This window comes from Artibeus jamaicensis, unplaced genomic scaffold, assembly GCF_021234435.1.
Source record: "Artibeus jamaicensis isolate MK-2021 breed Jamaican fruit bat unplaced genomic scaffold, CSHL_Jam_final scaffold_847, whole genome shotgun sequence".
In the NCBI taxonomy this organism is placed as follows: domain Eukaryota; kingdom Metazoa; phylum Chordata; class Mammalia; order Chiroptera; family Phyllostomidae; genus Artibeus; species Artibeus jamaicensis.
This window is the reverse complement of record NW_026522057.1, coordinates 2,402,122-2,426,365: the sequence shown is the minus strand read 5'-3', so window position 1 is coordinate 2,426,365 and position 24,244 is coordinate 2,402,122. Positions and strand designations below refer to the sequence as shown.

Sequence of the window (24,244 nt, the reverse complement as noted above, 5' to 3'; positions counted from 1 at the left end):
CGATGGAATTCTACTTGCCCATAAAAAAGAAGAATATTTTGCCCTTTGCAACAGTATGAATGGACCTGGAGAACATTATGCTAAGTGAAATAAGCCAGTTAGAGAAAGACAAGTACCATATGATTTCACTCACAAGTGGAATCTAAGGAACAAACTGAACTAACAGGCAAAACAGAGACAGACTCACAGATAGAGAACAGATGACAGCTAGTGGGGGTGGGAGAAGTTAAGGGAATAGAGGGATTGAGCAAAAAGGAAAAAGGACTCATGGACAACAGTGATGATTGCTGGGAGCAGGGGGATACAAGGGGACTAAATGGTAATGGAAAAATATAGTGAATACTATATATTCTAAATATTCAAGAAAGAAAATATTTTTTACCTGTTTCATGAATAAAATACTTCTCTGATGATTTTAATGATTTTTCTAAGTTGTCACCTTTGCACGTATTGTTTGCTTTTCCGTATTGAATTTCTTCTTTTATTTGTTTTATTTGTTTGGTCTCCGTCTTTACATTAAGTACTTTTCTCTAATGCCTTCTGATCTTGGCTGTCAGCCCATACTTAAAAGTGTGGTGTCTTGTTTTTAGTGTTCTCTCCCAGTCCCAGCGGTTCCTGCTGCTGCTGGAGACCGGTCTTTATGGAGTTCTGTAGTGTGTTTAGGTTGCTTTCCCTGCTTCAGGTGGAGCATTCAGCTTCTTGGGTTTGCTGAGTCAGTTGTACTTGTTTTTTTTTCCAGTTTCCCAACTGCTGTTGCTGGTGTCCCCTCTTTGTTCTTGTGTATTTCACCTCCACAACAGTCTTACCTGTCATTTGAGGGGTGTTGAATAAGTGTGTGTGTGTGTGTGTGTGTGTGTGTGTGTGTGTGTGTGTGATCTAAGTCAGGGGTCAGCAAACTGGTTCCTGTGCAGAATCCTTCCCTTTCCCCCTTCTAGGGCACCAGCATGAAAGCTCTTCCGCAGCCCCGAAGTTCACCTCCTCATCCCATGGTCTTCCTGTCAGTTTCAGCACGTGCCTGTCCATTTTTATTCCAGCTGCTTCTGTTGTGCACACAGATGTTTGTGAGCAGTGCCGCCCTTCCTGCACGCCCCCCCCGCCAGGGGCGGTGGCTAGTAGAATGCCACCAGCTACCCCAGTCTTCCTGGTCTCCCTGTGGGTGATGTTCCAGGGGGCCGACCTGCCCCTGATCCTCAGCCAAGTGCCTTTTGTTTTCTGGATGACATAGCAGTTTCTTTTTCAAGTTCATGGTGACTCACTTGTTAAAAATAGTCTTTGATGTGTCAAAGCTTTTTTTGAAAGTCTAAATAGGTTGTATTGTCTGGTTCCCTTTTAGTCACATGCATTTTTACCTTCCAAAAGAGGTGATATGTGAATTAGGTATGTTTTTACCTTCCTGAAACCACACAGCCCTTGCTTTCCATGCATCACTGCTTCTCCTTAGCTGTTCCACCCTCCCAGCGCAGCCTGTCCTGTAAGGCCGCCTCACAGCAGCTCACATGCTATCTCTTCCTTGTCTTCCCAGGTTCTCCCAGCGAAAACTCCCCTCCTGCCATCTGAACTCCTGCAGCAGCTTCTCTAGAGGTTTATAATGTAGTTACTTGTATCTCCAAATTATCCTCCTAATAGTTCATAAACTCTTTTCTTGTCAGGGACCATGCCTGATCTTCTCACAGTCTCTTGAGCTTAGTAAGAATTCTATACATGTTTGGTAAGTTAAATTAATAACATAAATCTAAGGAAAAACTTCCTGAAATAAGTCTGCTATTGGGTTGGACAAAAATTCCATTTAGATTTTCCACAAAATAAAAGACTCATTGTTTCATTTTCACCAATAATTTTATTGATTTGACATTTTGAGTATGTCAGCTGTCTCCCACCATTGGCTTCCAGTGGGTAGAGGTCAAGGGTGCTGCTAAACATCTTCCCATGCACAAGGCAGCCCCACAGCAGAGAATTATTGGGGCAAAATGTCAATAGTACCAAGAAACTTCAAAAACCACTTTTGACATGTTCGATCAGTCACAGCACCTTCTCCATACGCTGCATAAATCTTTTTTTCTTTTTTTGCGTTTCAGGTGCATTTTTACTGTTCTTAAAATAATAAAGCATAATATGCTGAAAATGTTTCACATTTTCTTCCATCTTCAATATTAAAATGGCTTCACAAAAATTCACCAATTTTGATACTTTTTTAAAAAATGTGCTCCGATGTATAACAGCTGTCAATAAAATCTAACAAAATTGAGCCCTGGCTGGTATAGCTCAGTGGATTGACCGTGGGCCTGCAAACCAAAGGATCGCACATGCCTGGGTTGCAGGCCAGTTCCCAGCAGGGGACGCACGAGAGACAATCATACATTGACATTTCTCTCCCTCTCTCCTTCCCTTCCCCTCTAAAGATAAATAAATAAAATCTTTTTAAAAATCTAACAAAATAGTTTTGAATGGAATTTAAGACAAGTAAGCACTACTAAGCCATCATAAGGGAAAAACTGAGTTAACTTTCTGGCCGACCCAGGACACCAACAGCCTTCACTTAACTCACTCACAGCTGAGTCCTCACAGTCTGGTCCTTACACAGAAATTGTTCCCACGAAAGTTACAGATGCCCTGCTAACGATACCTTTGTGGTGTCTTTACATCCATCCGCTTCTTTCACCTCTTTGCCACATTTGTGGCCACATTCCTTCTTGTAACTAGTTCTTACCTCCTCTGGCTCTCTCTGTCCTGCTGCTCCTATCACTTTGATTATTTCACCAGTTGTCTTCTTTATACCACATTCCCATAAATTAATGCTTTTGTTTAATTTTCTGTCCTCAGACTTTCTCGTGTGTGTTCTTTAGAAATCTCTTTACTCGGGTTTTGTTTATTTGGAATTGGGGTTACGGGAGAAATTGAGGGGCTAGAACAAGGGGTTGGCTCCCTCCACCGCCCCCCCCACCTCTCCAGGATCTAAGCAATGGAGAAAGTAGAACAAGATACAGGTAGTCATATGGCTATTAATAAACCCTGGAAGTTGAGAGTTCTTTCATAAAGCTAGATTGGAGAACATAGCCTAGACCCAAGGTCTAAGTAGGGCCTTCTACTGCTCCCAAGATTTCAGGCCCTGTGGGGTGAGTTGTACTTGGAGCAGGTCCAGCCTGGAGCCAAGGCTGCCTCTTGCACCCAGTTGCCAGGAAGGCAGAGTATTAAAGCACAAAGACTGGAAAGTAGAGGAAGTGAGCCAAGGGTGTTCCAGCCTGCAGCCCAGGATGGCTGTGAATGTGGCCCAACACAAAATTGTAAATGCACTTAAAACATTATGAGGTTCTTTTGTTTTTGTTTTTGTTAGTGTTTGTGTGTGTAATGTGTAGCCCAAGACAACTCTTCTTCCAGTGTGGCCCAGAGATGCCAAAAGGTTGGACAACCCCTGCCCGTTCCAAGATAGCAAGACATGTGAAAAAGAGACTCTCAATTATAGCTCAAGCCTCAAGGGAACTGAAGAAAAGCTAAAGGTCTCGTGAAAGGTTGATTCGTGGTAAAGCTGCCATAGAGACTGCCCCTGGAGGGACAGCTAGGTCTAAGGGTTGTTGCTCTTCACTCTGATACCCTTCCATCGAGGTGGGCCCCAGCGCCCAGCATTGGGACCCACTTGTAACCTCCCAGCCTCTACTCTTTGTCTGCTGTCTCCTGTCAATGGCCCCAACTCTCTGCACTTCCCAGTTCAGGTCTCTGAAAGCTGGAACTTACCAGCCTTATAGATGGGTAACCAGTCTACAGGTTGTCTTCCTTTGGGTCAGGTACCCAGCTTAACTCCCCATCGCCCCAGCTTTATTGTGACCTACTGACAAATAACATTGTGTATGTTTATTAGGTGTACCACATGATGATTTACTATACACATATGCTGTGAAACGATAACCACAGTAAGGTTGGTTAGCAGGTCCATCACCTTGCATGGTTGGTTATCTTTTTGTGTATATGTGTGTGGTGAGAACATTTGCAGAACTACTCTCTTAGCAGATTTCAGTTATACAACACAGTATTGTTAACTACAGAATGCTTAGCTTTGTATGTGTCCTTCTTTTACCTATTAGCCATTTGAGAGAACTTTTTTTTTAACTCTTGCATCTCTAAGCCTTACACATGGTGGCTAGCAGAATGTATGTGATGCGATGATTGTGTACGTAACCACGACAGGTGGGATCAGAAAACATAGCTGGTTCATTGCATAATCTGAGCTTTGGAAGCCTCTCCAACAGCTAGGAAGTTGGAGCCCCTTTCTTCATACTCTCTTTATGTCCCCTTTATCTGCTTCAGAAACCAGACACAGGAAACATCTGACCATAATAAAAGATTTCCAGTAAATTCTAGGTTTCCTCATTGAACAAGTCACATGCAGCAAAGCTCTGTTGCCCTTAGGTCTGGAATTCTGTTCAGTCACTTGTACAGCTCACCACGTGGCTGCCTCTGGCCTGGGAGCCAGGAGCAGCTGGAGGCCGGGCTGCTTGCAATAAAAACGATGTGTTTGTTAGCCTGAGAGAGAGAAGTCTGGATATTCTCGCTCTGCTTCTTGCAAAACAAACTTCTGAACTTGTTGAATACTGAATCTTCCCTTTTGCTGTCAAAGTGGATTGTTACTAAAATGGCCTTACATCCTTTAGAAGAAACACAAATAATGATTGGCCAAACTGACCCTCAAGTCTTACTGGCTTTAATGCTCAAAGCGAAGTCCATCAGAATTTACACAAGACACAGATATGTCCCTAACTTCCTTCAGAAGTTTCTACTCTCTTGTTTGTGCCTTCTTCAGTTTACAGACACCTGCTCTGGGAGCACCCCACTGCCTCGGCAACAGTATTTGAGTACTCTGACTTTTCTTTCCTGTAAAGCTGTCGTCTCTTTGGTGCTTACCCCTTACATGCCCATTGTACTTTATTTTCAGTGGCTATTAACTTGTCCGTCTTCCTTGGCTGGAAGGCAAAAACTATCTTTTATTTAGCTCCATTTCTCTAGTACAGGCACACCTCAGAGATATTGAGTCAGTTCCACACCACTGTAATAAAGTGAGTATCGCAATAAAGCAAGTTGTAGTCTTCTTGCTGGTGGAGAGTCTTGCCTTCAGTTTGTAAAAAAAAAAAAAAAAAATCTGTGAAGCACAATAAAATGAGGTGTGGAAGAAAAGGGGCCACATGCAAAGCTTGACCAGCTCAGGGGAGGCCTGCGTGGCAGCCTTATAAACTCAAAGACCTGAAGTAACCACATAGAAGTGAAATTACAACTTTCTAACCGAAAGCAGTTCATGGCGGGTAGTCATGTTCTAGTCCGGTGTTTTTCCCTAACAAAGGTTAATCTTTGCCTTCTCTGAGCCTGTCTGTGGCCTTTTTGCATCTATGATAACATACCTTTGGAATGTCCAATTTCCTTTTTCCGGGTCCCTCAAGGCACAGGCCCGCCCCAGGAGACGCCCACAAATCCTCTCCTTGTTCTTGTCATCGTGTTCATTATTGACTGTTCACTATCCTGTGCCCACTTGTGTAAGAAGTACGTGTCTGTCATTTTACATTTTATCCAGCCCCCAAGGTTTCCCGACTCTGCTTTCTCCTGCCTCCCTAACCCAACACCAGTTGTTTTCATATAACCCCTTCACACCCCCTCTTTTGATCGTAATGTATGAAATAAGGTGCTGACCTGCTATTCTGCAGTGCATTTTCTCAGTCATTGAGGTTTTGCTTCCCAGAAATTGTCATCAGTTTGGCTCAGATAAACTAGGAAAATTCTCTACAGGTTTGAACGTTTCTTACGTTGACAGAGATATGCCTGTATCTGGCTCATCATAGGTACTTGATAATATTTGTGGGAAGGAGGGAGGAATTTTTGAAAAGCTCAGTCTATTTAGGAATTGCTGTAGCTGAGGCACATCTAAGTGGCATGAAGCAAGGACACCGCCGTAATTAAGGAGAAAAGCTGAACAGCAAAGGCAGGAACCTCCCGTCCTTCTGCACCAGTACCAGTGAGTTAGAGGGACCAGTCCCAGAGCTGGGTGAGAGAGTTCTTCTTTGGGTGAGAACTTTTTAATGATAATGTAACACATGTTTACTGTAGAAATTTTTTTTAAACACAGAAAATAAACACTATCTGTAATTCTACCTCCCACAGACAACCACTGTTAACATTGAGTCTTTTTTCTTTAACTTTTTGGTAAGTTTTAGGTTTTTAGTTAATCCTTAGCCTTTTTTCTTATATTGAGTTTGAAAAGTTGAAGAAATTATTTCAGGGCTGCTTGTGAATACAAAGATGAATTGCAATTGGAAAAAATACTTGTCAACTGCAATAAAAAGTTGAGATGCTGTTTTTATTGTTAATGTGGGCAGTGACCTCCTCAGAAAGCCTTTCCTGATCTTCAGGTGAGTGTGACCTCTCACCTGGAAAGCTCCTTGGCCAGTCTCCTCATCCTCCCTGCACTGACTTGGTGGGACTGCTTTTGTCTTCTTAGAATGAGGCCAGAAGCTTCACTGAACCTCTGAAGCTTTCCAGCACAAGGACAGTTCAAAGTTGACTTGAATTGAATGAGAATCTAGATGCATAATGCATTTTCCCCCAACGTGGGAAATAACACTCAGATAAAACGTCACCTTTGAAAGAAAACAAGGACTGCTTTCAAGGACTTTGAAAGAAAGCAAGGACTTATTAGTGTATTCCTTTGTTTACTAAACTTATTGACTAGTTCTTTGTGCTGGTCATTGAGCTAGGCATCAAAGCCTCAAAATGAATAGACAATCCTTGTCCTCAGGGAACTCGCAGTTTAATGAGAGAAAAAAGAAAGGTGAACAGGAGTATAATGCAGTATGATAATGCCATATAGCAGCGCAGTGATGGCCTGTAGCGGAGAATGGGCAGAATGGATCAAAGAAGGCTTAAAGAAGGGGGGTGACTGAGTTGGGTCGTAATGGAAAAGTGAGGGTTTTTTTCATGCAAGTAGGCAGAACAGGATGTCCGATGTCTGAAGATACGAGGCACATACCTCTTTGGGGAAATGGAAGTAGTTTGGCATATCTGGGACATGAAGTCTAAGAGGTGGCAACTGAGGGAAGGTGGTAAAAACCTTGAATGTCAGAACTTGGACTTTATTTAATAGGCTATGGGAAGCGTTTTAATCAAGAGCAAAGCCACAATCAGGTGTACATCTTAGGAAGATCATGTAGCAGTATAAAGGATGATGGAAGTGAGCTAAGTTGAAGGCAGGTGTGTGGTTAGGAGGCTGTCAGAACAGTCCGAGCAGAAAAGGACAGGCAGGTGTCCAGAAAAGGCAAACCTTGCAGAGATGGGAAGTAGGTCAGTGGTCACCTGCAGCTGGAGTTGGGGACAGGGAGTGGTTCTAAATGGGCACAAGGGATCTTTTTAGGGTGCTGGAAATGTTCTAAAACTGCATGTGGTGATAGTCACATGGGTCTGTAAAGTTTCTAAAAATCATTGAGTCATACATTTAAATGAGTGGATTTTATAGTCCGTAGATAATACCTCAATAAAATCCTGAGAGAATGGAGATGGAAGGAGACTTGACTTGGGGTGGCGAACTCACAATACAATATACAGATGCTGTGTCATAGAATTATACACCTGAAATCTATATAATTTTTTCAACCAATGTCACCCCAATAAATTTAATTTAAAAAACTTGGAAAGAAACAGAGAGAAACAGGGACTTCTTTTCTGAAAGGGCAGTAGCATTAAGAGGAGACAGATGTGAGAAACGGTGACAAAGAAGTAGAATTTTAACAGCTCGACATTGATTGTCTCTCACATCATGGTCACCTGTTTGTTTAGCCAACTGTACTAATTGTGCTCCCATTTACATTTTTGCAAAAAGTTGGCAACCCTACCTTTTACTTGGTAGGTTTCAAAGCATATGAATCTGCCCTTAACTAGCAATACAAAATATCTGCCTCTAGATTCTTACACAAAACCGTATCTTCTCTGCCACCCAGTGCTTTGTAAACACTTGGTTATGAGGAAAAAATACAGGGTCCAGCACAGATCATGTTCCTCTTTTATTAAAAAATTATAAGCATGTAATCCTGTAACATAACAATATCACATTCAAGCATACCATATGACACTTTAGGTGAAATGTTCAAATTAAAACGATAAATTATTATACCCATATTATTATCCTACCAACCACACTCAAGCAGGCCTCACTTCTGCTGGACCCTGTACGTGTGAAAGATTGCTTGAAGGGTATGTGGCCCACTCGTTTGTCTAGAATTGTTATTCACCAAGTAGTTATTGGGTGTCGGATCTTATGCCAGTAATATGGTAGTGAATAGAGCGGATATGGGCTATGCCTTTATGGGGCTTATAGTCTAGCAGTGGGGACAGATACTTAGTTATGGCAACTATTGTGTTGAATTGCCACACACACTAAGAGAGATGACATACAAATTGAGAGCTGAAGAATAATGCTGGGGTGGAGGAGAGGCTGTAGACACTGGTCTTACAACCATCCAGCTGGCATTCATCTGTAATGAGTGAGCGTTTGAATGTGATCCTTTGGAGTCTGGGGTCTCTGAGGTTATCCTAGGCTTTAAATTATCTTGGTGTCCTTTACAGTTGCTTTCACAGAACTGTACACCAGCTTTCTGCCATCATTTGCACTGGTCATGTTATAAGAAACAGCCATACAAGCTTTGCAATTAATTACTATAGAAATGTTGTGGAAGATATAGTCTTTAACAACAGCTTCATCACGCTTTATAGAAACCCAGAAGAGAAATTTCTTTCCGGTCACTCTAGAATATTCGCTTCTGTGTTTTGGTCTGTGAGTTGCCCTGGAGCACCCTGTGGCATCTTGCTCTAGTTCTCCACAAGGACTCAGCCTGGAGTGCCCCATTCCATTCTTGTTAGTTTGACCTTTACTTTTCCCTCAGCTATTAGTTCAAGGGCACTTCTTTAGGGAAGCCTTTCCTAACCAACACCCACTCCCCTTCCAAACTAGTCTGGTTCCTAATAGAAATGTTCACAGCACTCTTTTCTTTTTTACTGAATTAGTTTTTATTTAAATATTATGTTGTTCGGTAACTTTTTCTCTTTCCTAGACTGGTAGCAGGTAGATCCATGAGGGTAGAGACCATGCTTTTATTCACTGCTACTTTTCAAAGTGTAGTGTCTTGCACATAGTAGATGCCCAATAAATATTTACTGAACAGTTGAATGAACAAATGATTGAATCAATGTGGGCACCGAATCTTGTAACTTCCTTTTCTCCTTTGGCTGTTTGGACTCTCAGGCCTCTTCATTGTAGCTACAGCGTTTGTGTAGGTCCTCATGGCATGCATTTTGTACACTAACATTTCCCGACTACATAATATTTTTTCTTTCTTTGGCTTTTTCATTTTTTATTCCATTGTGTATTATAAATTTCTATAGGCCACTCTAAGCCTTTTGGTGGGGAGAAATAATAAACTATTGGGTATATGGCTAAGAAAAGAAAGGAAGAAGTCACAGGGAAATGTTAGTGTCTTTAACTAGATGCAAGAGGGATTTTCCATTTGCTTTTTAAAATTTTTGTTTTTACTATGAGGAGGAAAAAGAAGTAAACTTGTCCCCTAATCTGGCAGAAAATGCCTTTGAAAAACTTGAGGCCCCTCTTCCCGGAGGTGGTCCTCCCTGTGGCAGGAGGCTGGGGGGCTGGGCTCCCAGGGCCTCCCGGCCCAGAGGATGGTGGGTGCAGACCTGCGCAGGCTGTCTGTGCAGCCAGATTCCATTGCAGGTGGCTTTCCCTTGGGGAGGGTTTGGGCAGAGCCAGTGGGAGCTTGGTTTTTCACTGTTAAGAAGGAGAAAGAAATGAACTTGTCCTCTTGTGTTGCAGATTCAGTGGTTCTATCCTTTGACTCCGATGGACAAACTCTAGGCTCAGGTACCAGTCTCTCCCTCTCTATCATCCTTTCAGTACTCAACATTGGCCACATTTGAAATGGAGTCTAATAAGATGGGGGTGGGGGTGATCTGGGGGGGGTGGGCAATGGAATATCTCAGAATTGTGGGAAAGCCTCAAGAAGCCTTTCTAGGGACTCAAGGTCTAGGAAGCAGCAGTGGGATACCACACCCAGAAGACTCTGCCAGTTGCTTTAGAAGTGTGCACTGAAGTGTTTTCAGGAGATGCTTTTTCCTCATTCAGAGTGGTCCAGGCTTGTATACAAGTGTACGTTTTCTGTCACAGAGAGCAGGGCAGAGGGCATTGAGAGACGCCAAGCTCCGGCTGCGCTGGAGAAGACAAGCATCAGGGCTTTCAGCACAATGCCAGGCTGGTGAGAGCATGGCAGGTTCCCAAGGACATATCGCATGTTTACATGTACACCCTGTACACTCAACCTCACAACCCTGTACAACCTCATCACACGTTTACATGTACACCCTGTACACTTAAACATACAACCTCCAGGAGGTGCACTTTACTGTGCACTCATCCCAAAATTCATGCAGGCCGGCACACTCCCATTCTCCCTGTGTCTACAGTGTAGGATGCACAGCCTGGCACAGCTGCGCCTGTCACACAGAATCACCCAGGCTCGTTTGGGCTTGGCTTTCTCATGTCTGAAGGAGTCTACCTGCTCCACATGACTGTGCTGTTGGCAGTGAGCAGAAAGGGGTTACTTTGATTCTTCAGCCTGCTGCCATTGTATCCGTGTGGGAGGCCCTAAATGATATAACTTTATGAGAAGAGCATTTCTGTGCATTAATTCTGTATTTTTAGTTGCAGATAGTGGTGGGTGCTGCTTATGAATAATAGAGAGACTTTGCTGGCCTGATGAGGACAGTCAACCCTTGAATGCAATAGGCGGGTATTTCACAAAGCAGCTGTGAGGTTCAGGTAGTTGTGGCTGTGTGGACAAGAGAATAATATTCAGAGAATATCATCATAGCTACCCCTGTTTACTGAGGACCTACTGTGTACCAATGCTGTACTAAGTGCATTGCACATATCTCACAAGGTAGACACTATATTCCTATTTACAGATAAAGAAACTCATGTTCAGCAGGTGGAATAAATAATCTGTCCAGGGCCATCAACCTCTGTCCGGCTCTGGAGCCTGTACTCCGTCCTTTGCCATTCTGCTGTCTCCTAACTGCGTGCAGTGTCCTCCACCAAAATGCTAAGACAGAGGCGGTCACTTTAAAGCAGAGTGGACAGAGAGTTTTTATTTCTGTAGGAAAAGACTAATCAGTTTGATTACATTTGATTAAAGTTAAGAACTTCTGTTAATTGAAAGACACCATTAAGAGTGAAAAGACAGGACTTCTGCCAAGATGGAGGCATAGGTGGAAGCACTGTGCCTTCTCGCACAACCAAGTTTAAAAACCACAAAGTTTTAGAAACAAAAACACAGCCAAACTAAAGAAAATTGAACTATACGGAAGTCTGACAATAACGAACCCTTCAGCCAAACCAGTAAGAGGGGCAGAGCTAGCAGCAGAGCAGGGTTGGGCAGGAAAGATCCACGTGACCAATCCGGGCGCATGACCCAGGTGCGCCAGCAGCCATGGGCGGATCCCAGGTGTGGAGTAGCGGGCGGACCCACTGAGGGCTGACTGCAGTCACACATTCGCATGCAGATAAACTGGTGAAGGAGTGAGCAGTGAAATGGACCACGCAGGCCTCCGCGGCAGGAATCGGCAGAGGGGACCACCATTGTCCCTCTCTGACCCCGCCCCCACGTACAGCATCACAAACCAGTGACCTGGGTGGCCCCGCCCTGGTGAACACCTAAGGCTCCACTCCTCATATGTAAGAGGCACGAACAGATTAAAACATGGCTCAAGCACAACTCAGAGCCCCAGAGCCCATAAATCTAAGCAACTAAGAAATAGCCAACCTATCAGATGCACGGTTCAAAACACTGGTGATCAGGATCCTCACAGAACTGGTTGATTTTAGTTACAAATTAGAGGAACATATGAAGGCTAAACTAATTGAAATGAAGGGAAACGCACAGGAAACCAGTAGTAATGGAAAGGAAACTGGGACTCCAATCAAAGGAGTGGACCAGGAGGAGGAAAAAATTGACCAAACAGAAAAGGATGAAGAAACAAGAATTCAAAAAGAGGAGGAGAGGCTTAGGAACCTCCAGGACATCTTTAACCGTTCCAACATCCCAATTATAGGGGTACCAGAAGGGGAGGAGGAACAGCCACGAGTGGAAAACTTATTTGAACAAATAATAAAGGAGAACTTCCCCAATCTGGCAAAGGAAATAGACTTCCAGGAAATCCAGGAAGCTCAAGAGAGTCCCAAAGAAGTTGGACCCAAGAAGGAACACACCAAGGCACATCATCATTACATTAGCCAAGATTAAAATGAAGGAGAGAATCCTAGAAGCAGCAAGACATAAGGGGACAGTCACCTACAAAGGAGTTCCCATCAGACTGTCAGCTGATTTCTCAAAAGAGACCTTATAGGCAGGAAGGGGCTGGAAAGAAGTATTCCAACTCATGAAATTCAAAACCTACACCCAAGATTGCTCTATCCAGCAAAGCTTTCATTTAGAATGGAAGGGCAGATGAGTGCTTCCCAGACAAGGTCAAGTTAAAGGAGTTCATTATCACCAAGCCCTTATTATATGAAATGTTAAAGGGACTTACCTAAGAAAAAGAAGATAAAAAAGATAAACAGTGAAAGGACAGCAAACTCACAGTTATTAAGAACTGTACCTAAAACAAAAACAAACTAAGAGGACAGCTAGATCAGGAGCAGAACCATAGAAATGAAGATCACATGGAGGTTTAGCAACAGAGGAGTGGGAGAAGGAGAAGCGGGGAGAAGGTACATAGAATAAGTAGCATAGACGGTAGGTAGAAAATAGATAGGGGGGGACTTCCGCCAAGATGGAGGTTTAGGTGGATGTGCCGTGCCTCCTCACACAACCAAGTTTAGGGACAACTAAATATTAGCATCAGAAAACACAACCAGAACACGGAAAACTGAACTTTTCGGAAGTCCGCTAACAACAAATTCTTCAGCCCGACCGGTAAGGGGCGAAACCCCTTAGCAAACTAAAAGGACAGCTAGATCAGGAGTGGAAACATAGAAATGAAGATCTCAAGGAGGGTTAGCAACAGGGGAGTGGGAGGAGGAGATGGGGGGAGAAGGTACAGAAAACAAGTAGCATAGACAGTAGATAGAAAATAGATGGTGGGGGGCAAGAATAGTATGAGAAATATAGAACCTAAAGGACTTGAGACACATGGACATAAACTAAAGGGGGGTAATGGTGGGGTTGGGGGGCAGGGTGGAGGGGAATGAAGGGGGGAATAGAACAACTGTAACAGCATAATCAATTCAAAAAAATAAAGAAAAAAAAAGAAAATAGATAGGGGGGAGGGCAAGAATAGTATGGGAAATATAGAATCTAAAGAACTTGAGACACGTGGTCATAAACTAAAGGGGGGAATGGTGGAGGAGGGAGTGTGCAGGGTGTAGGGGAATGAAGGGGGGAATAGAACAACTGTAATGGCATAATCAATAAAATATATATTTTAAAAAAGAGTAAAAAGACAATAAAGAGTGCAAAACAATATTCACAACACAACCAACAAAAGTCTTGTGCCAGGGCTAAGAAAGAACTACAAAATCAATAGGAATAAAGAAACAATAGTATAGAAACAGATAAAAAACTAAGTACTTACTTCACAAAAGAGGAAATCCAAATGGCCAATAAACCTATGAGAAGGTGTTTGGTTGAATTAACATGTAGGGGAGTGCATATTAGAATTACAGTGAGATATCACAACACTTCTACCAAAACAGCAAAACTTGAAAAGCCTAATGTTCCAGTGTTGGTGAGAGTGTGGTACAGTGGAAACTCTGAGTTTCTCCGGGTCAGAGGATAAATTGGCTACAACCACTTTGGAAAAGACTAGCTAAATTTAAATACACCTCATAACCTGGCAGTTACTCCCCTCGGTATGTTCTCTGCATAAATGGATGATTATATACATACCAGGGTATACAGACAAGGTACGTAAATAAGAATCTACCTCTGACATTGAATGCAGCTAAAGGCCTGAACATAAATGTTTAGCAGCTATTTGAAGACTAAAATATAAATAGTAGCACATAGATTTTGGGGAAAGACTAGAATTAAAAGCACTAACACAGCAACCAGTGAATTTCTCATTTTTCTTCTGGTATCCCACGAAGTGGACATGAGACAGCCCAAAGTCTAGCAGTGTACACCAGGGCACAGAGAGAATTCCAGAAGAACTCTCGTTATGATTCTACGGCTCAAACGGGAAATCAAAAGGGTTGTGTTTCCTTTGTCCTCTCAGGCCCTAGTGCTCAGGCAGCCCCACGGCAGTGGTGGCAGTGCCAATGACAGCGCTGGGGCTTTCAAGCACTGAAAACTGAGGAAGGAAAACCTTCCTCTCTGATTGAAGGAGTCGTAATCCCAAGAGGGTGACATGAAATCTGGTTGCTTTGTTCTCTCCGCCTTCTTGCTGCTTGGCCCCAGATTTGGGCATAGGTCGGGAAACAGGTGGCAAACTATGGTAACTAAAACCCCAGCTTTCTGGGCAAGAAGACCAAGAAGGGAAAGCCCAATGAACTGGAAAGTACAAGAGAAAACAGAGGGAGGATCTCAGGAAAGCGACTCCGTGAAGTTGTTTATGAACTTACAGGCTAACCCCCTGAGCTGAGCATGCGTGCATCTGATTCTAAACAGCATAACAAAGACTTTGAGAACTGAGCTAAGGAACAGACCATGGCCTGAGTCCCAGACTGGACGCCTGGTGACACACTCAGAAGGCACACCTGAATAGGTTTTGAGAATGGAACTGGCTTTGAAACCACAACCCACAGAAAGGCCGGTCAGAACTTGCTACCTAAATCCAACCTGGTTGATTATCTGGTAAAACAAAAATATCAACATTTTCCACTAGATTTAAATAAGACCTCAAGGTTTAATAACATAGTATTAAAACTATCCAAAATTAATTATCATATGAGGAACCAAGAAAATCTTGACTTGCATGGGAAAGACAATCAAGAGATGCCAATGCTGAAATGACACAGATGTTGGAATAATCTGACAGACTTTGAAATAGCTATTATAAAAATGCTTCCAAAAGTAAGAGCCAACACTGTTGCAATGAATAGAAAGACAGAAAGTGTTAGCTGTTAACCCCCCTACCCCCCAAAATTAAAAGGTATAAAGAAGCACCAAATGGTGATACAAAAAAATATATAGTAACCCAGAATTTAAAAACTCAACTGAATGGACTCAATAATAGAATGGGAATGGCAAAAGAAAAAGTATCAGTCAACTTGAAAATAAAGCAATAGAAACCAATCAATCCGAATAACAAAAGAAAAAAAAGATTAGAAAAGTTGAACAGAGCCTCAGTGATTTGTGGAACAATACCAGATTTACCATCTGTATCATTAGACTCCCAGAAAAAGGAGAGTGCAGTACAGAAGAAATAATTAATGAAATAATGGCTAAAAATTCCCCCAGTTTGGTACTCAAGTGGGGTTTATCCTGGAAATAGAAGGTTTAACATTAAAAAACTCAGTCCATGTAATCTACTATGTGAACTGTCAAAAGAAAAACTAATAGTCATGTCAATTGATGAAGAAAATGCATCTGACAAAATTCAACATTTACTCATGATTGGAAAAAAAAAACTCTCAGCAAGCTTAGGTGTGAACTTCTTCAACCTGATACGGAGCATCTACAAAAATCCTACAGTAGACATCCTACTTAATGGTAAAAGACTGCCCAATTCTAAGATCAGGAGCCACTGCTGAAAGTCCTTGCCAGTGCAATAAGGCAAGAAAAAGAAATAAAAGTATATGGATTGGAAAGGAAGAAATAAAATTAAGCCTCCTTATAGATGACAAGATTGCCTACATAGAAAATCCCAAGGAATTTACAAGAACAAAAATAGAACAACCTTCCTAGTTAATAGAACTATTAACTGAGTTTAGCACAATGACAGAATATAAGACCAAAATACAAAAAATTAATTGTATTTCTATATACGAGCAATGAACAATTGAAAATTTAAAAAATCATTTACAGTATCCCCCAAACCAAAATATTTATGTATAAATCTAATGAAATGTGTAGTATCTGTATGTTGATACTTGTTCTCCCACTTTTTCTTCCCTATTTACCCAACTGTTGAAACTATGGCCTAGGAATCTCCTTGATTTTTCCTCTTTCTCACCCTTTCCACCTCTTTAAAATGTTTTTTAAAACATTTTATTTTTTAGAGAAGGGAAGAGAGAGAGAAAAAAAGGGAGAGAAACATGGATGTATGAGTAAAACATTGATCAGTTGCCCCTCGCACACCCCCAACCCAAGACCTGGCCTGCAGCCCAGGCTGTGCCCTGATGGGAAATTAAACTGGCAGCCTTTTGATTTGTGCCTCACTGGTTGTGGCATTCAACCCAGCAAGCCACACCAGCCAGGGCTTCACTTTTTTTTCTTTTAATCTTTACAGCGTGTCCTTGTCTAGCCACTTCTTTCTAGCACTGCTATCCAAGTTACCATCATCTCTCTCTTAGACAAGTGAGCATTTATTCTCACTGGTTTTTTTGTGCTCATTAGTTGCCTCCCAGCAGTCCATTCTCCACTGTAGCCAGAGTAATCTTTACAAATACAAATCAGATCGTATTTTGTCTGCACTGAAATCTTTCCAGTGACTTCATGGTGCATTTAAAGTAAATCTAAACTCTGACATGTGGGGCCTCACTTGCTGGCTCCTACTCCAGGTTCTCTCTTATCTCTACACATTAGTCCATTTGCCCCTCACCGACCTGAAGCCACAATGGCACTCCTAGTGTTCCCTGAGTATGCGGGTCTCTTGCTGCTGCAGGGCCTTTGTACTCACTGTTTTCCTCTACCTAGAATTACTTCTGCTTTGCTTGACTGCCACAGGTGTCTGTTCAGTTGTCACCTCTGCAGGAAGACCTTCCCAGACCACTTTATCTAAAGTCATCTACTCTTTTGACACCTAGTCCTTCTCTAGGAGGGTATGTCTTTATTCCTTGTTAGCACTCATCCTTCCTTCAGATCATCAGTCTTCCCCCTAGAATGCAGGCTTCATTTGGCCAGAGACCTTGCCTGTCGTGTTCATCACTGTGTCCCCAGTACTGAGAACAGTACTTGGCATGTAATAGACACCCAGTAAATGTTTGTTGAATGAAGAGTTGAATAATAGAAACAAAAATGTCCATCACTTAATGAATACATAAGGATTGTGTAAATAGCAGTGCATTCCTCTAGCGAAATACTGTGCAGCCACTGAAAATAGCGATGCAGTTTTATTTTCATTGACAAGATGTTGAGGATATTGTTGAGTGAACAATACAGACATATGAGTCTGTATGTAAGTAAAATTATATATGCACATTCACACATGTATTTATGGAAAGAGATTTCTGAGAAGATATTCTTGAAAATGTTTGTAGCAATTAATTTTCGATGAGAGTTTAAAATAGTTCTCTCTTCATTCTTTGTAAGTTTTTTTCATTTTGATTTGTATGGTAAGCATGTGTTGCTCCTACAACTGGGAAACACAAAATTATTTTTGTTTGGAGAGAGGGACACATTTCTGTTTTATGTAATAATTGCTTGGTGGTTATTTATACTTATGTACCTACTAGGTGGTGAGCCCCATGAAGTTTAAGGTACAGACTGCAGAGCGAACTGTTTTTTTTCTGTATCCGGCCCTAGCTGTTCTTTTGCTAGGCTTTTCCTCACAGTCCTCTGGCAGGACGCCTTGGCACGGTGTGGACGCACTGGTGTCATGAATCGAACTGAACTCACTGCATGCCCAGAAACGAGCCGTGCTGCACAGAGGGAGGGCTCACAGTCACAGGGGCGCTCGCCCCAGCCCCCATGCCAACCTGTATCCATTTGAGGTTGGATTTCCGTTTGTGAACCTCCAAGTTATTTTACTGGGTCACTTAATTTAGTCCAGGTCAGTGAATTTATCTGTGTTTATTTTATAAAACTGCTTTTCCTATTTTAGTTTGTCTTTGATTAATCGATCCTACATTATGATTTATTTCCCTGGCTTAAGATGATGTGGGAGCTGTTTGAACTTTGTCCAGCCCCTCTCAAGCCTCTGTGGACTCCCATAATTCATGCGTGGGCTGGGCTAGGGCCTTTTGACACTGCCCTTAGGTGGGGAATGGGAGACAAACAGAAGGTCATCGCTCATGGCAGCTGCTCTCCTAATATGAGGGTCTCATTTTTGCTTTCCTGTGAGAGTCAGTGGCATTACATGATGAAGTTTCAGAGTCAGACCTGGGCCAGATCAACAACATCCCAACTAGTCCGCTTACTGGTTGAGAATATTGGGCACATTATTTGTCCTTCTCTAAGCCTCTGTTTCCTCATCTGTAAAAAGGAACTGATACCTACCTCGTATGATTGTAAGGATTAAATTGAGAGTCGAGATGAAGGTACTGAGAGCAGCATGAGTACACAGTAGGTGCTCAACAAATAGCAGTTCCCCCTCGTCTGGAGCCCATTTATAATTGTCACCCAACTTCCTCCTTCACACAAACTGTGACACATATCGCTCGTGTTCAGTGTAGCCCATGACTCTTTTTTAAAGATTGTGCAGTGCTATTTCTTCAGAAACGAGGGCCCTATTTTGGTTAAGATGGGTCCTCATTTCATCCACCCTGATGGCTTCTGCTTTTTGTCATTCATCACAGCTTGGAGATTGGGACCAGAGACCCCTTTCAGGAAGATCTGGCAGCAGGGCTTCTCCTGTGCAGTCAGAGTTTTCTCGTCCAATGGCCTGTCCTTTCTTTTGTGTATTCTAATATAAAGCACTGCAGTTTTCTGATAGAATGAAGTCCATAATTTTATCCCATAAACTTAACTTTATGTGCCTCAGTAATGCTCCTCAGACTTGTCTTCATATGAAATATTCATTGTTCTGAACAGCAGTAGTTATTTAATAAGCATCTCTCTGTGCAAAAGTGTAGTAGTGACAGCTGACTGGAATTTGTGGTGGTTCTTTAAAATGAAAAAAAAAGGAGGGGGACCACCTGAGACCCAAAATGCCAGTAGCACAGTTGGCTCACAGTGTGTTCCTGTAATCCCTGAAGTTCCATTTTGGGACTCAGTGGCATGAAGGTGAACTGAGAGTAAGACACGGGCCTCAGGGAACTTGCAGGGAGGTGTCCCTTCAGGCTTCAGTGGAGCCTCGCTGCGGTGCAGCGCTCCCAGCTGTTGACACATGAGTGTGTGGATGGAAAGTGATAACCTTTGTGCACCAGGCTGTGATAAGCAGGAGAGGACTTAGGGTTATCTAAATCGGGCACTGTGGAAACATTTGTAATTCTCTTTACATTGTAGAATTATGATGAGCAAAATGAAATGCAGAGTTTCACAGAGTATATTAAATGTTGAATAAAAAAAAGTTTATTTCATAAATTTTTCAAAAAATTTTATGAACATATAATGTTCATAAATTTTTATTCCTCACACATGGTCAGTTTTCATAAATGTCCTTTGTATGCTTGAAAAAAATGTGCATTCTTAACTTTTTGGACGTAAGGTACTCTGTGTATCATTTAGTTCAAATTTATTAATTGTTCTGTTTAAATCTCCTGAATTCTCACTGATGTCATGAGCCTGAGTTTTCAGTCTGTGTGTGTTTCCACTGCAGTAACAGGAGACCCATTGTGTATTTCTTGTTGTAATTCTGTTAATTTTGCTTATGTAGAGAGAAGTTTCATTGTTAGGTGCTTACACACTTGAGTTTATGGCCTCCTTTGGTTTATGTCCAGTTTCTAAACCTTCTAGGAGTTTATATAACTTAGAACACCAATTTATCCCTTTGAAATGGCAGTAGAAGAATTAATGATTAATTTAAAAGACTTTAGGTGTCTGAAAAAGCACTCTCCACATTAGCAGGTCTGACTTGGTGCAGGTGCAGAAGGAGAAGAGCAGAGATTTGCATCACTGAGGCTACTTTCCATCTGGAGCCAGGCAAAGGACACACATGTACTCCTCCATTAGAGATTTTGGTATTGCTGGGCTTTTCAGCCTGGGCGAGGCAGGAGGCCTGAGCCACCAGACTAAACATCTCTTCTTCACTGTGCAGCTGCAGGCTTGCTGCTTTGACACCTGGGAGGAGAGTCCTCAGGTGCTGGGGAGCTGTACATGCACATCAGTGTGCCCTGAGGTATCTGGCTGACTTGGGAGTCCAAGAGTCTTCTGTTCTTATAAGGGAGTGGGGATCAGTGGACTGCTAGGGAGACCCAGGCTCTACTGCAAGCTTCCCAGAGGTAAATTGTCCCTGAGAGTTGGTACACTCAAATAGCATTTCCATTGTATGTGCTGAATTCACAGGCAATTTGAAGAACATATTTGTCTACAGTGAGATGCTGTGGGATCCGAAGCCTTGCCCAAACCCAAGAGACAGAAGCTCTGCACCTGTATTCACAGAGCGTTGTGCCTGTGAATTGCTTCCTGATCACTGTCTATTGTAGTTTACGTTTCCTAAAGATTTTGCTTTGCTTCCCTGCCTGGTGGCGACTCTGTGAGGAACTGCTTGTGACCATGAGGCATGTTCAGTCACAGCTTATGAATGTGGGAGTGCAGCGCTGGTCAGCTGAGACCCCCGGCTGTACTGGAGATGGGGCAGCCACTGGTTACTGAGGAGCCTCAGGAAGTCTTGGTGGAGAAGGTTAAATTTTAGGCTTTTATCAATGACAGGAGGGAACTGCCTTGGAGAATTTGGAGTCCTCAAAAGGAAGCCCCAAAGTAAAAGCTAGAAACTGAAATGAGGGAAGAGTGCCTAAGGAGAGCCAGGTGAGGCTCTCCACAGGCAGGTGACTGCGAACTGATCTGGGAGCCAGGAATGGCCAGAGCAAGGGAAGCACTAGAGCACAGGGCGGTCAGGCTAGTGACCAGGAGGGGCAGCTACTGCTGCCGCCATTGCCGCCACCACTAACGTTGCCCCCTCAAGGTAAGGGGTGGAGGAAGGCCAAGAATCCAGAACTAAGGGCTACTTATTAGGCTCCCTTGGCCATTCGGTTATTCCGTATATTCTTCCATTTATTCAGCAGTTATGGACACCCACTCTGGGCCAGACCCTAATTAGGTGCTAGAGAAACAGATCACATACATAGTTAGGGTTGTTTAATTGTGAGCAACAGGAACTGACTCTGGCTAACTCAAGAAAAAGGAATTTACTGGAAGGCACAGGTACTCACAGAATCAAATTAAATGCCAAACCGTTGGCCCACAGAAAGGACATGAAGGGCAGTGCCTGGAACCTGGGGGCCAGCAAGTCGTCCGTCTCTTCAGCACACTGTTTTCTGCCCGGTTTCACTCAGCCCGGTTAGACTCAGGGAAGAGTCTGCCAACCTGACTTTTGCCCAGTCTCTACGCATTGGACAGGCAAAGCCCAGGTCAGTCTCACCACTTGCCAGCAATGACAGAAAAGCAGTTCCTTGAAAGTATTTGCAAGTTCCTTGAAAGATATGTAAGGGACTTATTTCTAAAATGAGGGGAAACCCAGCAGACGTGGACTTACAGGCTCATGAGCAACTAATGGCAGAAATGCATTAAGTTCTGTATGTTTGGTGATGAGCACGGCTGGGGGGGCACTTAGGCTAACACCTGAGATCAGAGAAGGTGCTATCCATTCACTGTTCTTTTAACATGGTAAACACAGTGTTAGTGATGACACCTGAATACAACTGCTAGTCCCGTGGAGGAGAGACACCAGTCAAATAATCTGACAAATGTATGATTCCAAACTGGAATCTGAGGGCTCCGAGAGCAAGTAGGGACATGTTAAAGGAACATGTGAGGGGGTACTCTAGACAGGAGGGACAAGGGATGCTCTTCTACAAATACGTTTTAACTCGGGTCTAGTGAGCAGGAATTAACCAAATACATAGGTGAGGACACATTCCAGGTAGGAAAATCGGCTTCTCAGAAAAAGTCCTTTGTTGAGAGAGCTCATGGCTTATTCCAGGAATGGAACGAAGGCCAGAATGGCCCAAACAGGGAGGACTGGGGAGATGGCACAAAATAGAAATGGAGAGGTAGGCAAAGTCCTAATCATGAAGGTCCTTGCGGCACTACAAAAATATCAGGTTTGGCTTTGGTGACAGCTATAATATATGTTGGGGGTGAGTGGGTGTTTTCCAAGTCAGCAAGGGCAGTGAGGGTTTTCAGGATGACAGAATGCTGTCTGCAACAGCTGTCAGGAATGAAGGCTGCCTGGACAGGGGTGGCTGGAGGGGAGGCTGGGAAGGCGGGGGGAGACATTAAGAGGTAGCTGCATTTTCTGAGTAACAATGAAAACTAGCAAAAGCAGTGACTGTGGTATAGGGAGGAGGATCTGTATTTAGAAATGAGATAGGGTACACCAAAACACTCTTTCTTGGGGAACCAAATGATGATAGTATTACAAAACAAAACCAGAAATGGCTTGGGGACAGGGTGAAGATAAGTCCGATTTGCAGCGTTTTGGGTATTGAGGTTACTATGGGTCATTTAGAAGCAATGTATGGGGATAACCAATGCGAAAGGGGTGGGAATGATGTTTTAAGTGAAGGGGAAATCATGTACAAAGGCCTGAAGGTTGGTAAAGATACTTTGAAGTAGAAGAAAATAGTTCAGTCTGGTGGGAGCACAGACTATGGCAGGGGCAGAGTAGGGGCAATGCAGAAGCTCGAACAGTGCACTCGGAATGATTGCTGTAGGCCATATCATGAAGGACATTATAAATCAAGAGACTGGGATTCCTTCTAAGAACAATAGAGACTTCGTTCAAAGGCTTTAAGCAAAGTTATGACATAACCATCTTTATCCTATAAGAAGATAGCTCTGATCATACCATAGAGAATCGGTTAAAGACAAGACAGGAGGCAGGGAGATATGGCAGGAAGCTGATACTGTAATCTAGGTAGGAGGTGAAGGATAGTAGAAATGGAAAAAAGTGGATTTGAAATCCATTGAGAAGATGAAATGAAAAGGACATGGCAATTAAGAAAGAAGCAGGAGCCCTGGCTGGCGTAGCTCAGTGGATTGAGTGCGGGCCTGCGAACCAAAGGCTCTCAGTTTGATTCCCAGTCAGGGCACATGCCTGGGTTGCAGGCCAGTTCCCAGCAGGGGATGCATGAGAGGCAACCATACATTGATGTTTCTCTCTCTCCCTCTCTCCTTCCCTTCCCTTCTAAAGATAAATAAATAAAATCTTTTAAAAAAAAAAAGAAGCAGGAATCAAGGAATCCTCTCAGGTTTCAAGCTTGGGCAGTGGGATGACTAATGGTACCCTTTGTAAGGTAGGGAATACTCGGGAAGAAGCAGGTTCTGTGTGTGTGAGGGCGGTGAAGGTGACTCTGTTGGGTGGCCTGCGTTTTATGTGTCTGTAGGACATGGAATGTCTGGGGCAGTGGGGCTGGGCATACGAGTCTGGAGCTCAGGAGAGAGTTGGGCAGAAACGAGAGACTTCACTTGGGTGCAATGGAAAGATCACTGCATCCAGCTAAATTGAATAGTTGAACAAAGTATCCAGTCACCTAGGCTGGATCAGGAAGAAAATCAAGAATGAAGGAGAAATGACTAAAAACAGATAAAATATATGAACAGTTTTTTCAGACACTGAACAATAGGTGGCACAGGACACCGATCTCTGAAAGAAGGGAAGCAAGTAAGGTTATCTCTGTAATTTCCCATGCTCATGGCCTGGACAGAGTTTTCAGACTGCAGCACAGGAAGAAGAACCTAGACAGAACCCAAGAGAGTCTTAAGAGGAAACAAGAGTTGAGAATTGAAGGGACCAAAGCAGCCAGAACTCAGAGGCAGCACACCAGAGAGGAGAGCGCTGCACACAGAGAGAGTTCTGGAGAGCTGTTGAACCTGCCTGTGTATTCAGCTGGCCAGCGCATCCGTGTGCAGAAGCAGCTGGAAGCCAGAGAAAGAACCACTGGGAAGCACCAGGCAGAATCATCCCCACCACTGCTCACACGGCTGGGAAGTGGAGTAAAACATCACAGTGGATAGGGCATCACATAGCAAACTCAGAGGGTATTAGTGCTTTAGTTGTGGGCAAAATCAGGTGCAAAATTAGTCCTGTAGTACAGTTCACTTTTGCCCCTAACTCCAACCTTACAAAACTTAACAGCAAGCTTGAAAGGATCAAACTGTTTCCAAGTAATTTAATTGCACTTCATAAATTCTTAGGGAATGCACAAATAACCTGCATGCAGCCAGGTAAA

General features: G+C 43.1%; 1 protein-coding gene across 8 annotated transcripts in view; it reads left to right on the top strand.

Annotated features, from left to right (window-relative positions):
- The window catches only part of ST3GAL3 (ST3 beta-galactoside alpha-2,3-sialyltransferase 3), a 193,999-nt gene that overhangs the window by 68,778 nt on the left and 100,977 nt on the right, over positions 1–24,244 (top strand). For 6 of the 8 annotated variants that reach the window (XM_037149563.2, XM_037149564.2, XM_053660212.1 and 3 more), the window contains one exon: positions 9,851–9,898. The exons of the other annotated variants lie outside the window; for them this stretch is intronic. In XM_037149563.2, coding sequence (XP_037005458.1) covers positions 9,851–9,898 — 48 coding nt within the window. Of the gene's footprint in view, positions 1–9,850; positions 9,899–24,244 lie in introns of those variants that run through there. 8 annotated transcript variants of the gene reach the window in all.